This window comes from Physeter macrocephalus, chromosome 10 (genome assembly GCF_002837175.3).
Source record: "Physeter macrocephalus isolate SW-GA chromosome 10, ASM283717v5, whole genome shotgun sequence".
Lineage (NCBI taxonomy): Eukaryota > Metazoa > Chordata > Mammalia > Artiodactyla > Physeteridae > Physeter > Physeter macrocephalus.
Window position 1 is genome coordinate 9,309,005 of NC_041223.1, and position 12,839 is coordinate 9,321,843.

The window sequence follows — 12,839 nt, forward strand, 5'->3', positions numbered from 1 at the left end:
AAATTGTGTTAGATATAGATATATCTAATTGGAAAAAGGATGGAAATCTTTTGGTTAACAACTATTATCTCTAGGTAGGTGAAATTAAAAACTTTTATTGTTTATATTTATCTCTTTGTAAATCTCTACAATAATATAGGGCATAAATTTGTTTTTTATTTAATATTTTCTTTTCTGAGTATCAACTCAGAAAAGTAAAAAAATACGCTTAACAAGTCATGTGTTTCTGGCTTGCCATTGATTACTATTGTGATGTAAGCCAAGATGAACCCAATTCTGAAAGTACAGTCTTAGAAAAATGTTTACCGTCACACTGGGGGGGCGGGGGAGGGGGAGAAGTGAACAGTGGCGGTAAATAGAAACTGATCAAAAGCATGGCATGACTTTATTTCAGATTGCTAAGGAATGTCTCAGGGACAAAGCACTGCTTTTTTTGAGGAGCCAGGAAGAAAAGTGCTATCCTGAGACCCGGGCTAGGAAGTGCTGTTCTCAGCAGGCTCGGGCTCACAGACGGGACGGCTCCTGCTTAGAGGTGGGCGTGTGGTCACCTTATGGGTCAGAGCACCCGGGTGTACACGAGTCCTCATGTGCAGAGAGAGGGTGAGCAGCAGTCCAGGAGAGAAGACGTGGAAAGAAGCCATGGGGGGTGGGGGAGGAAGGAGCTCAAAACGTCCCTAGCTTGTCTGTGGCCCCAATTTTCCATCCCATAAGGTTTCCAACTGAAAGCAGCTTAAAGCAAAAGCACAGCTACGGGAGGACGAAGAACAGCTTTATAAAGGACTCATGTGATTTGCCATGAGAAACACAGCTATCTCCGATATCAAACTTGCCATGGATTTAAGACACAAAGGAGCCCGAGGAGGGGAAAAAAGCACCATGGAAACTCAAAGGCTAGATTTAGAGCCGTCTGTGCAGTAGCAGGAAGTACGCAATTATTCCCAGCAGGCATCGTGGTGAGTGGAAAGCAGGCGAAGTCTTACTTGGAGGGGGGGGTCTCTGCGGTGGGTGAGGTGCCCGAGGCCTACTGGGAACCGACAGAGACCGACTTGGAGAGCGGTGGCGGAAGTCCCCAACTGCTTCCAGCTCCTGCTTTAACTCCACCAGCTCAGCAACATCTGGAGGACATGGCAGGGCGTGAGTCAGATGAGGCAGACTCAGGTCTGCAGGGACCCGGCTGGGGCAGCAACTCCTCCCACAGGACGGCTTCAGGGTCCCTCTCTGCTGGCACGGGGGACGGGGGGAGGGTGCCCAATGCCTGCTTGGAACATTCAGTGAACCGTGGACAAGGTGTGCTGTCCAAACACGAGAGACACCGAAACATTTTAAAGTGTAGGCGTGCTTCCTTCTGAAATAATCCACAAGACTTCCACACAGAGTAGACAGTTGAAAACCAGAGCCCCTCATTCTTAATACCTCATTCTGAAACAGGACAAGAGTTTTGGACTTGAGAAAGTTTTCACTTCTCTGCCAGCAGGGCAGCCTGCCAACCCCTTGCCAAGGTCCAGCATGGAGCGGGGCCCTACTCATTCAAGCCCCAGATCCTACAGCCCGTGCCAGCTACTGCCCAAGCATCCGCCACCCTGACCCACCCCGCAAAATCCTCTAAGGCTAAGAGGGGTGTGGGGAGGTGACGGCTTCTGTTTTATTACATGTACCTTTATTACACTTAAATTCAGGACGAGTGTAGGTCTTCTCTCCCACACTACAACACACTCTGATTCATTTTGTTTTGGCTCATACACCCATCCCTCAAATCCAGTAACTCAACCTCGTGTGTCTCTGGCGTTCTGCTGGGGACAGGCAGGATTTCTCCTCCTGAAGGGAGCGCCTGAACACCCTATAGCGCTGAGGAGATGTTCCCTTGGCGTCCACCAGGGGGCAAGGCTGCTCACCTGTGAGAGCCCCGTGCTGCTCTATAAATTCTTCCTTCCAAGGGGCACCTCTGCCTAGCCCCTGAGAGGATGCCTCAACGACGGCCACCCTGGAGACGAGGACTGCTTCTTGTCTCAAGAGCACATCCCTCCAGCCACTTTCACTCCGGGGCAGGAGCCCCCTGGACGTGCAATGTGCAGAACCCCCTGGATTCGCTGATGAATCCAGTCCCCGAACCTGGATATGCGTTCCCAGGCACCCGCGCAGCTTCACGAGTTGCCAGATTTCCAGGGTCCCAGCCCACACCTGCCAAACCCACATCTCTGTGACGGGGCTCAGCAACCTGTAAGTTTAAAAGGCCCCTCTGGTTCAACGCAGCCAGGCTACTGACCGGGTTTGGGACCAAATACAGTCAAAAAGGCTTGGGGGTTCTTTGTACCTGTCCCAGCGAAGTACCTTTCCTGGGAAGCATCTTATTGTCAACTCTGTTCTCTGTTCTCAGCCGCAGCTCAAAGGGCCCTGACACATGGCTAAGCCCCTGCACCTGCTCTCCTCCAAGGGGGAGACACAATGTCCAGCAGCCGGAAGGCACTCGTGGCTATGGCTGAAACTGAGCTGCAGAGTCTGATGCGGAATATGAACTACTCGACTCTAATTACCTAGGGACCTGGCGTTCAATCCCAATGACTTTCAGTCCCTCTTAGGTCTAAAGTGACATAATGATGCTAAGGTGTAATATTACTGTATAATAATATAATGTTATACGAATATAACCAGACACCAGCAACTCAGGACATAGATACTGAATATGTCTCTTACGGGATTGAATCGGAAAAGTTTTGGAGAGGGAAATAAATCACAGATGTAAAACCAGTTCAGAGCTATGACAATTTAAATTGCGCAGAGGAAACTAATGATCGTGAATCCGGTATGTTATAGGGGTACCAGTTGTTGGAAAAAAATAAAATCAATAGAAGAAGTCAGTGTGGCGGCAGCTGGATTCCTTCTCAGAGCCCAGTTTTCACCACTTGCTGTGACCTCTTTTACCCCTTTGTTCATGGGCCATGCATGCTTGATGGCGGCATTATGTGATGCCCGGCTGCTGAGAGGGTGATCGCTATAGCAGAGGTGATTTAGAAAAGGAAGGTCCAAGCTACCTCTGTAGGTCGGATGCTGCTTCTTTTTGGTGAGTGCTGGTGACCGGCTGGGAGGCGCCACTGCCGTGGAGCCGGGGGCATCGGCGGGCTCGTCTCCCCCCACTTGGCTATCTGAGACCACAGGCTGGCTCAGCTCTTCCACCAAATAGTCTTCTTCGTCTTCGAGAATATCTCCTTGGAGAAGGAAACGTCACAGCAAACAATTAGGGGGAAAGGGCCTTGTCTTTTATCTGTGCGTCTGTTTCAACATCAAGGCCTATGGCTTGTGTCAGGACACCTGAGGCATAGCCACCAGCAGCCCAGGGCACCCACGTGGCAGCAGGGCTGGGAGCCCAATTCCATGGATGCCTGAGACACAGGACAAGCCCACAGCCCTTACATCCTCCAAACTGTCTTCAGTGTAATTTTAGACACCTCCCATCTTACTTGTCTTTGCATGCATCACTCCTACATGTGAATACCAGCCAACTCTGGCATGGAGAATAAGCCTGAACTTAAGCATCCTCTCTGACCTTCCCAAGGGTGGGTCTTAGAACGGATCCTGAGGCTCTCGTGTCTGTCGGTCTCTGGGAGAACGTCCCGCCTGCCCGCCTCACCCTGCGCACCGGGAAGTCCTCACTTGCAGGACGACTCACCTTCAGACTCATAGTCAAGACTCGTGAAGTCGAAGCTTTCCTCCAGCAGACAGGAGTTGGCGGTGGGGGACACGGAGGCCACGCTGTCCCGCTTTCCAATGATCTCCTCTTGCAAACCTTTCAGCCAGTCCTTGGTCTTCGGTCTAATCTTCACAGCCCTGCCTTTCACCTGTGAAGACAGAGAGGCCACCTGTGAACGAGCGCAGACGTCAGACCCTCTGACCCCAAAGTGCTTCTCGCTCAAACGCATGCATCGGGAACCTGGCCCACATTCACTTTTGCCGAGAAAGGCCGAGGGTCTGGACCTCAGGCAGGCCCAGCACAGCTCACGTTTGGCCTGAAGCAAAGTTGAACTGTCACTTTTCATTCCATGTGAACTTAAAACGAGCATATTATCAAAACGGAAACTACCTATGAGCTGCATGTCCCAAACCACATGCTCTGAAGAGAAGGGTCACAACACCCCCATGGGAGGGTGTGAGCGCAGACAGACCCAGTAACACGGCGGCGGGGGCTGTGCTCCAAAACTTGCTCTTTCTCCCCAGTTCTGCGAGGAGCCAGGGCCGGAGAGTAGACACCTCGACAAAGCTACCAGAATCAGATGCCAGAATGAAGAGGCCCAGCTCCCGCCCTCCTGTGGCCTCTACACCCGCAGACCCGGCCACGGGAAAGCACAAGAAGCCCACGGGGACAAGCAGCCCCGCTCCCCGGGTGACCAAGCACAACTCACCTTCATTCCGTCCACATCCAGCACGCTGAGCGCCGAGTGACTGTCTGCAAAAGTCACCAGCATTTGCCCTTGGTTGATCCTGGGAGAAATGAGATTTGCCAGGTCAGCCCCGGGAGCGCGCCCTCCAGCGAGGCACGTGCCAGCCCTGCCGTGCGCGCGTCCCTACCTGACAAGCAGGATCGTCCCGTAACCGCCCAAGGTCTGCATGAGCTCCGTGCGCACGTCCTCGGGAAACTCGTTTCTCTCTTCGGAGGTGGGCGACTGAAGGTTGACGATGACGGTGGCGTCCCGGGGGCCCTGGAAAGAGGACACTTCCTGGAACACCCTGTCCCGAGCACCCACATCGACTTCTTGCGCTTCCACCTCCACGATGGCCAGCACGGGTCTGCGTCAGACACGGAGGGAAGACGGGGCACCGTTAACCCCGGACAAGACAGCCCCCAGCCGCGGCTCCGTCCCGACTCCACCGTCAACAGTAAACCTCCACCACGACACAGCCTGCGTGTGTGGCCCCTCCCCCTGCCCCGGGCCCCGGAGCTAAGCTCTCCGGTCCCGGGGTTTCAGTCTGTCTTTCCCCAACCTTGGTGTTCTCTCGGCATTTCCATCTGAGGATGATGTGAGAGAAAACCACACCAGCCATGAGCAAAGCTTCTTCACCTGCAACCCCAGGACGGCCGAGGATGCAGAGAAGAGGGGGTTCTCCCTGGGCTAGGGGTTCAAGCGTTTTGGGGGCTCTTTGGCAACTTGTGTTAGGAAACACAAAAATGTTCATCTTTCGACCAGAGACTCTCAATTCTAGAACTCTGTTCTAAGGAAATGACCAGATGGTCAGACAAAGGTTTACACACGAGGCTGATCATTACAGCACTGCTGATGGAAGGGACAAAGGGGAAACAATCTAACTGTCCCAGGATAGGGAAAGCGTCAGGTTACGATGCAGCCACACGACCATATGCCGTGCACTCATTAAGAATAATGTTGGAGAAATCTATCTGACATACACAGAAAAACAGATCAGCAGGAAATAAGGCAAACCTTGCTGTAATTTTTATACAGGGATGGGTTTACTCTACAAAATATTTAGAAAATCCTTTCTTATGAAGATTATGTAATCTTACTGAAGACATTTACAATATTAGGTGGAAACAAAGCATAATACAAAATAGCATATAATACGGTGGCAACCTTTAAAACCAGGGAACATTGAAAAAATTAAGAGATATGGGTGGTAAATCAGTAGTATCCCCCCAAATTCATATTACTATTATTAGGTTTCTTTTGCCTCTAGAAGCAAGAAAAAAGAAGACGGAGAAAAATCGGACACAGGAATATGTGCTGAGGGTTTTTTTAAAACTTTTTGTGGGAGAAAAACGTTCCCGAGGAGCCTCATGTGTTAGAAGCGGAGCATCTCTGATGAAAGTGGGTGCGGACTCGGGAAGGCAGCCTCACTCACTCAGCAATGAAAAGGGACCAATTACTGACACACCAGCAACTGGAAGAAGCTCCAGAGAATCATGCCAAGTGGAAAAAGCCCGTCCCCCAATTCTGTTCCATTTTATAACATTCTTGAAATGACAAAATGCTGGAAAAGGAGAAAAGAGGAGTGGTTGACAGGGGTTAGGGAGGAGTGGGAGCGAGGGAAACAAGGGTCCCCGTGGTGAGACGTTCTGTCCCGACCACATCGAAGTCAATGTCTGGGTGTGACACTGTGCTGTAGATTACAGGGTCTTACCGCTGTGGGGAGCTGGGTAAAGGGTGCATAGGATCCCTACATTATTCCCTATAACTGCATGCGAATCTGTAACCACCTCATAGTAAAAAGCTTAATTAAAAAAATTAATGTAGCAAGTAAGAGAGCAATGACAACAGTTCACATAACATAGTCCTAATTTTCTTATCCACGTTTAAACATCTATAAGCCGTGGGCACATGAGCACACACTACACACAGGTTAATGTTTCGGTGCAAAATGTACGTGGAAAATGCAGTGGAAAGACACCTAACAAACTGTCACCAGACATGGTCTCAGAGCATGGGACTATGGATGATTTGTCTGTGTATATTTCCCCTCGTTGTCAAGAACCAAGATGTTCTGGTTTTGTAATTAGAAAAATCAATAAATGTCTAAGATGCGTCTCAAACCAGGATGCTCAGATCCGCACTGCCCAGTCTCCCCAGCTAAGTAAATGCTGCTTCATCCTTGCAGCCGCTCAGGCCAGAAACTCTGGAGTCATCCTCACCTCGTCTCTCTCACGCCCCACATCCACTCCATCAGCCAGTTCTGCTGGCTCCACTTTCAAAACCTATCCAGAACCCACCACCGCTCACCATGGCAACCCGTGACCACCCTGGCCCAAAACCACCCCGTCCCTAGCTTCCTCCCTGCCTCCCTCCTTCCACGCTGGCCCCGCCAGAGCTTCTTCAGGTGACTCTGTTCTAACCTGGCCACACAATGCCACTGTGCTCAGAGTGAAACCCAACGTCCTTTTTACGGCCCACAGGGTTCCACGCAGGCTGATTCTTGCTCACCTCACCTTGTTTCCTATGACTCTCCCCCTCACACTCCTCTCTCCAGCCTCTCTATTCTCTGAACTCCTAGACGTTCACTCCACACTCCCGCTCTGGAACGCTCTCTCCCTGAGACCCACATGGCTCACACTCTCCTTTCCTTCAGGTCTCGGCTCCAAGGTCACCAGAGGCACCTTCCCTGAACACTGGGTATGTAATAGCACCAACCCCTTGACTGACCCCGGCCACTACTTTTTTTTTTTTCAGTCACGGCACTTCTGTTTCTTGTCTGTCTGGCCTCACTAGAAAACTCCTTGAGAGCATGGTATCATCTGTTTTGTTCACTGCTTAACCTCAGTGGTAGGAACAGGGCCTATATATCAATATAAGGCCCCCCAATAAATACTGGTTAAATGAATGCTTCTAAATATACTCACTGAACTAGCAAACCTGAAAGTCATACATCTGTGGATTTCCCCACGCTCATTTCTAGGTATGTATTTGCAACAGCAGCTTTCTCAAGAAATCAGAAGCATCTAAAGATTTCGACCTAGTGACTGACCAATTGCTCACCACCAACTCTCTTTCTTAATTTCTTTTCTTGTAAAAGTTGAAACTGACATGATAGTTTTGGTAGCGGCCGTGGGAAGGTCAAATGCCATCTTCTGTCTTCAAAGATGTTCTACAAGAAAAACCTCCCTCTGTGGCCAGTCCCGGTGCATGCCGAGCTGACAGACCTCTGCTGCTGCGTTCCATCTTTAATCCACAAAGCACTAGGCCAAAGCAACAGCTCAGAGCATCAAAAACCCTGAATACAACACTGTAAAACCCTATGGTGTTTGTAACAATGAAACATTGGAAAAAATATTCATCGGTAGATGAATGGGTAAATCGCGTGGATACATTTAGCAGAATACCGGACAGCGGTTACAAATGGAAGAGTCAGATCTCTAATGATGACGTGACTGTATCTCAAAAATGGTTAAGTAACAAAAAAAAAGCAAGTTGTACAATGACATAATTTATCAGAATTTAAAAGACATAAAATACCACAGGTTGTGTCTTTGCAATTTTCATAAAAGATGTTACCTATGACACGGAGCAATGACAAAACGCGAACAGTGATTAATTCTTGTGGCAAGTACACAGCTACTTGTCATACTGTTCTGTGCTCTTTACTGTGTGTCGCACACGCACACACACGCTTCCGGATGGGGAAGGCAGGTCCGTTCTCTGCGGGGAGCAGCCGACCCTGCCTTCCTCAGCAGAAGATGTGCCCACGGCAGCCAGGACCATACCTGTGGTCAGACGCTTGCAGCTCTGCTCGGCCGTAATACTTGAGGGCACCAGGAGACCAGGCGTGTCTGACTTTGGTGTCAGCGTCCAGATCACTGTCTAGAAGGTTGAGTTCTCCAGCTACTCACGGGGATTCCAATCAAGAGACACACATACAACACAAAATTGTATCAACATTCCTGAATGCCGATTACAGACACGTGCACCAGGGAGCTGCGTCACGGACCACCTCCTGTCTCAGACTCAGTCGTTCTAACCCCCTGGGCTTGAAACCCTGTCAGAGTGGCCTTGGGGCCTGGGGTAAAAACTCCTCCCCAGCGGGCAAACTGGGTGAGAACACAGAAATCCCTGCTGCGGGGCTTTTGCCTCAGGCCCGTGGGAAACAGGAGATCTGCAGCTCCTTGTACAGCAGGAGATGCAGAGACTAAGAACCTGAAGGCATCCAGCCTCTTGCACAGATGTCCACAAAAGTGATCTGAACAAAAATGCATCTTCTCAATCCGCAGGTGAGATTTCTGGGCTTTGACATCTCAGCATCCGTCTCACCAGAAAAGCTTAGTTGTTTATGTATTCGTTTATAGGCATTTGAATTTTAAACAAACTGCACTTCCTAGCCGGGTATCAATACTTGTTCAAAACATGACAGACCACTAATTGATTAAAAAAAAAAAAACTCTCATCTTTCTTGTGTCTTGTTCATATTTGATTTAGAATTGGGGCTTTAAGCAGGTAAGAGTTCGGCTGAACAAAATGGGCTAAAAAAAAAGGCATGAGTGTGAGAGGCAGAAGCGCCAGAGAGCAAGAGCTGCAGCCTCTCTCCTCATCCCTGCCGGGAACAAAGCGGGCAGGGTGGCGCGGGGGACAGCCGTGAGGTAGGGGCTGCGGGAGCCAGGAGCAGAGTCTAGAAAGAAGCCAGAGGGGAGCTCCCTCAAAATACAACTCCCAAAGCTTAGGGCTCACATCTGGGATGACTTTTGTGTAGTTCTGGGTTATCAAGAGAATTGTTATTTATGTAACAAAGAGCGCTGGACTAAAGAAAAGTGATCTTCCTTCTATGGTACTGATCACTTGCCCTCTTCCAGCTCTGAAAGCGCACACATCTCAGGCACCTGTTCTGTCAAAAGGATGCCTCTTCCTCCACCACAGGACCCTGTCCGTCCAGGCCGGGGTGCGGCATTTGTCACTTGTGTCGTAGGCAGCAGAGCCAACGTCATACTTGTAGGTGGGTCCAAAGTCAATGGTGCCTTCGTGAAAGTCTTTAAAAATCTGTTGGGAGAAGAAGTCACAGGACCATCTTAGTTCTCCTAGATCATGTACATTACATGCAAATAGAAGGCACGTTCCAGAGTGTTTTTTATTCCTAAAGTAACAGAAGTTACATATTTGCAAATATGTCAAAAACTGGACATATGTGTGCCTTTTAATTGGCAAAAAAAATGATGATTATCACTTTGTTCTGCTGACTTACACACCATTGGGTCTCCCACCAGCCTCAGCACCCGATCTGTCACACGCCTGCTTGTCAGCGCCCGGGTGACACTGACAGGCACAGGCTGAGGGGAACGCCTGGCCCAGCCCCGGCAAGGCCTTGATCCATCTTTGTTAACAAAACCAATTGGGTAAAAAGCAGCCCAGAACTGAAGTCCGGCCCTCCTTCGTCTTCACTTAGCCCTGGTCCGGCCCTGATGCTGCGGGAAGACCCAGGAACAGACATTCACTCAGCGCCTGAGGGGAAGGGTGTGGAGAATACTGACGTGAGGAAGGAAGAAAGACCCTTTGCAGGAAGGAGTGGTGTGGCTACTCTGCCCTCTGGCCACCCCCAGCGACCCATGTCACTGAGGGGGGACGACAGAAAACCTCGAGGAACATCCAGATCTCGCTGCAGGAGGAGCCTTAACCTCCCTGCCTGCACCATCTAACCCGATGCATTTTCACCAGGTAAGTGGAATTTAGCTGTGCCTCCCTCCCCTCAGCCTGTCCTGCTAGGAAGCAAACAGGCACCAAAACAACAAACAGTTTCAGGGGAAGAGAAGATAAGTTTTGAGTCATGTGGAGGCCAGCCAGTGTGACCCTGAAGAACTGAGGACAGATTCTATAGTTGACTCTTCCCTATTACATCATGGCCTAAGGAGGCACTAAAAGACCACACCAGGTCAGGGAGGGGAAGTCTCATCGGAAGTGTGACAGTCTTGGGCTCTGTCATGCCTCTGTTTACTGACTGTGTGACCTTGGACACGTTGTTTGACCTTGGCCTCGGTCTCCTTATCTATAAAATGGGTGTAATGTCTAATCTGTAGGATGGTCTTGAGGATTATGTGTACAAATTGGCGTGTAAAGTGTATTAGATCTTGTTAGTGTATTAAATTAATTTATTTGTTAGTATGTTCACTAACAAGAAACAGAGATATCACCAAAATAAAATGTTTTGAGCAGAATCTAGCATGTCACTTGCTGGTTTAGTGTACCTGACACACAGCCGTCCCGACAAGAGTCACCCTGAGTACAGGACACGTGGACTGCATACATCACACCCACCAGTCTCACCGGCCACGTGCTCAGATGCTGACATGGGGCTGTCTGAAGCAGCCTGGACTCAAACTGAGCACAGCTGGACCAGGGCTCAGCTTGAGCGAAGGAGGAAGGGACAGCTGACCCCCCCCCTCCAACCACAGAGCGTGGGCAGAGAGGCTCCTGTCGTCCTGAGCTCCTGCGGTGGCTTACGTGTGTCCAGTGTCCTTTCATAGAGCAATGGCCCCTCTGGCCGTGAGAAGACACAGACCCTGACCGTGGCCACCGAAAGGAGGAACAGGTCGTGAGTGTGGACGGACGCTCACGTTTCTCTAACTTCTTACGCCAGACACCTTTTTCTACCATTATCAGAATCAGTTAAATTCACGCATGAAGCTTAATTTGCGAATGCTAGCGTGTACATTTAGCAGAAGTTATTCCGTGTTGGAGCAGGTGTTAAAAACTACTTTAAAAGCACGACTTACTTTTCCACTTGATTTCTGTAGCTGTAGCTGATCAAATTCCAGGAGCTTCTTCCAGTCTTGGCGTTTAACAAAATAGAAGACTTCTTCGTAAGTGAGATCAATGCGGTAGTTGAAATCGCCGCACCAAAACACATAATCGTGAGAAAAAATGTTTCTTCCCTAAGTCATTAAAAAAAAAAAAAAAATGATGATTCGGCCCATTGCAAGGAAGGTGGGAGAAGGGAGAAAAATAAACTCACCGTACAGATGATAAGCAGATGTGTTTTTCTTAAAATGTTACTTAAGAAGAAAAGTCTGCTAGAGCATCTCATTTTTCACTGATCCCATAAACTTACTGAGGCACTTTCACATGGCTTAATTTTTAAATTTTAAACAGTGTTTTCGAGTGGTTTGGAGAAAAGCTCCAACTCTAACAGACGGAGCGTGACTGCCAATGTTGGTATTTACTCTGCCCAGCGGATCTCAACCATCAGGATGTACCCCTGCTCTGTTATGTCTGTATCCTAAGAAGAACTGCCCAAACATTCAGCGTTACGAGAACGAGGTTTAAGAAAATAAGTATAAATGCTCAGGGCATGCAACTTCGTAAAACCTGGTGGATTTCATACACTTTCATCCTGTCATCCTCCACCTCTCTCTCTCCCCCCCTCCCCCATCTTGCCCAGGGCAGCCCTGGAGAGATGTGGCATCTTCCCCTCCCTTCCCCAGGAATCACAACAGCAATAGCAGCACGATATCAGCTGTCTACAATGCTGGGCTCTGTTCTGGGGCACACTGTCCTCCCAGCAGCCCCGTGAAGCACACACTAATGGCTCTCTTACGGATTAAAAAAAAAAAGTTCAGAAACTTTGCTGAAGGTTACACCGCTAGTACATGATAAAGACAAGACATGAACTCAGATCTGCCAAGCTCCAAAATCTGTTTCCGTTATACAAAAGATTGAAATTATCACAGCCAAATAAAATAAATGTGCAGAGCAGCACTGCCTGATAGAACACTCCGCAGTGATGGAAATGTTCTCTACCCGTGCTGTCCCAAACAGGAGCCACCAGCCACATGTAGCCATCGAACACTTGAAATGTGGCCAGTGTGATCGAGGGATTTTTAGTTTTATTTAATGCTAGTTATTTTACATTTAAATAGCTACTTGTGGCTAGTGGCTACTCTACTGAACAGGTACAGAGTATTAACTTATAGGTACCGTCAATATTTCTGTTGAAAAAAGCTATAGTATAAACCCTTTAATTATTTTAAATGTGTCCCATGTTTGCTACTTTGAAATAGCACTTTTTAAGTGAGAAGGGTTGGACTTCTCTTTTTTAACTACATAGACACACAGAGAAAATATCAGCCCTACATAATCTGGAAAAGTACAATTGCAAATTTCCCAACTCATTTATTTTTTAATCCAAGAAATAAAAACTCCAACAAGGATTACGGCACTTCTTAATGAAAACTAAGGAATTTTTGCCTTGAGGGCAGCCCAGTGAACAGAATGTCAGTTTTAAGGGATCTGGCCTCACATGGAAGAGCTCCGTGACCCAGCCAACCTTGTCTCAGGCACGGGCAGAATGTGTGGCCGGAACGGCTAAGGTCTACCCTCACTGCTGGGAAACAGGTGTCTGCAGCAGGCTGAAGGTGCGCGGGA

The 12,839-nt window shown here is 48.9% G+C and overlaps 1 protein-coding gene across 1 annotated transcript in view; it reads right to left on the bottom strand.

Annotated features, from left to right (window-relative positions):
• Window positions 1–12,839, bottom strand: part of SYNJ2 (synaptojanin 2) — a 75,005-nt gene that overhangs the window by 11,767 nt on the left and 50,399 nt on the right. The window contains exons 14-21 of the mRNA XM_007120160.4: window positions 11,192–11,350; window positions 9,308–9,464; window positions 8,201–8,318; window positions 4,561–4,779; window positions 4,395–4,473; window positions 3,665–3,833; window positions 3,030–3,203; window positions 981–1,115 (exon numbers count right to left, since the gene is read on the bottom strand). Of these exons, the coding sequence (XP_007120222.2) occupies window positions 981–1,115; window positions 3,030–3,203; window positions 3,665–3,833; window positions 4,395–4,473; window positions 4,561–4,779; window positions 8,201–8,318; window positions 9,308–9,464; window positions 11,192–11,350 (1,210 nt within the window). The remainder of the gene's footprint in view (window positions 1–980; window positions 1,116–3,029; window positions 3,204–3,664; window positions 3,834–4,394; window positions 4,474–4,560; window positions 4,780–8,200; window positions 8,319–9,307; window positions 9,465–11,191; window positions 11,351–12,839) is intronic.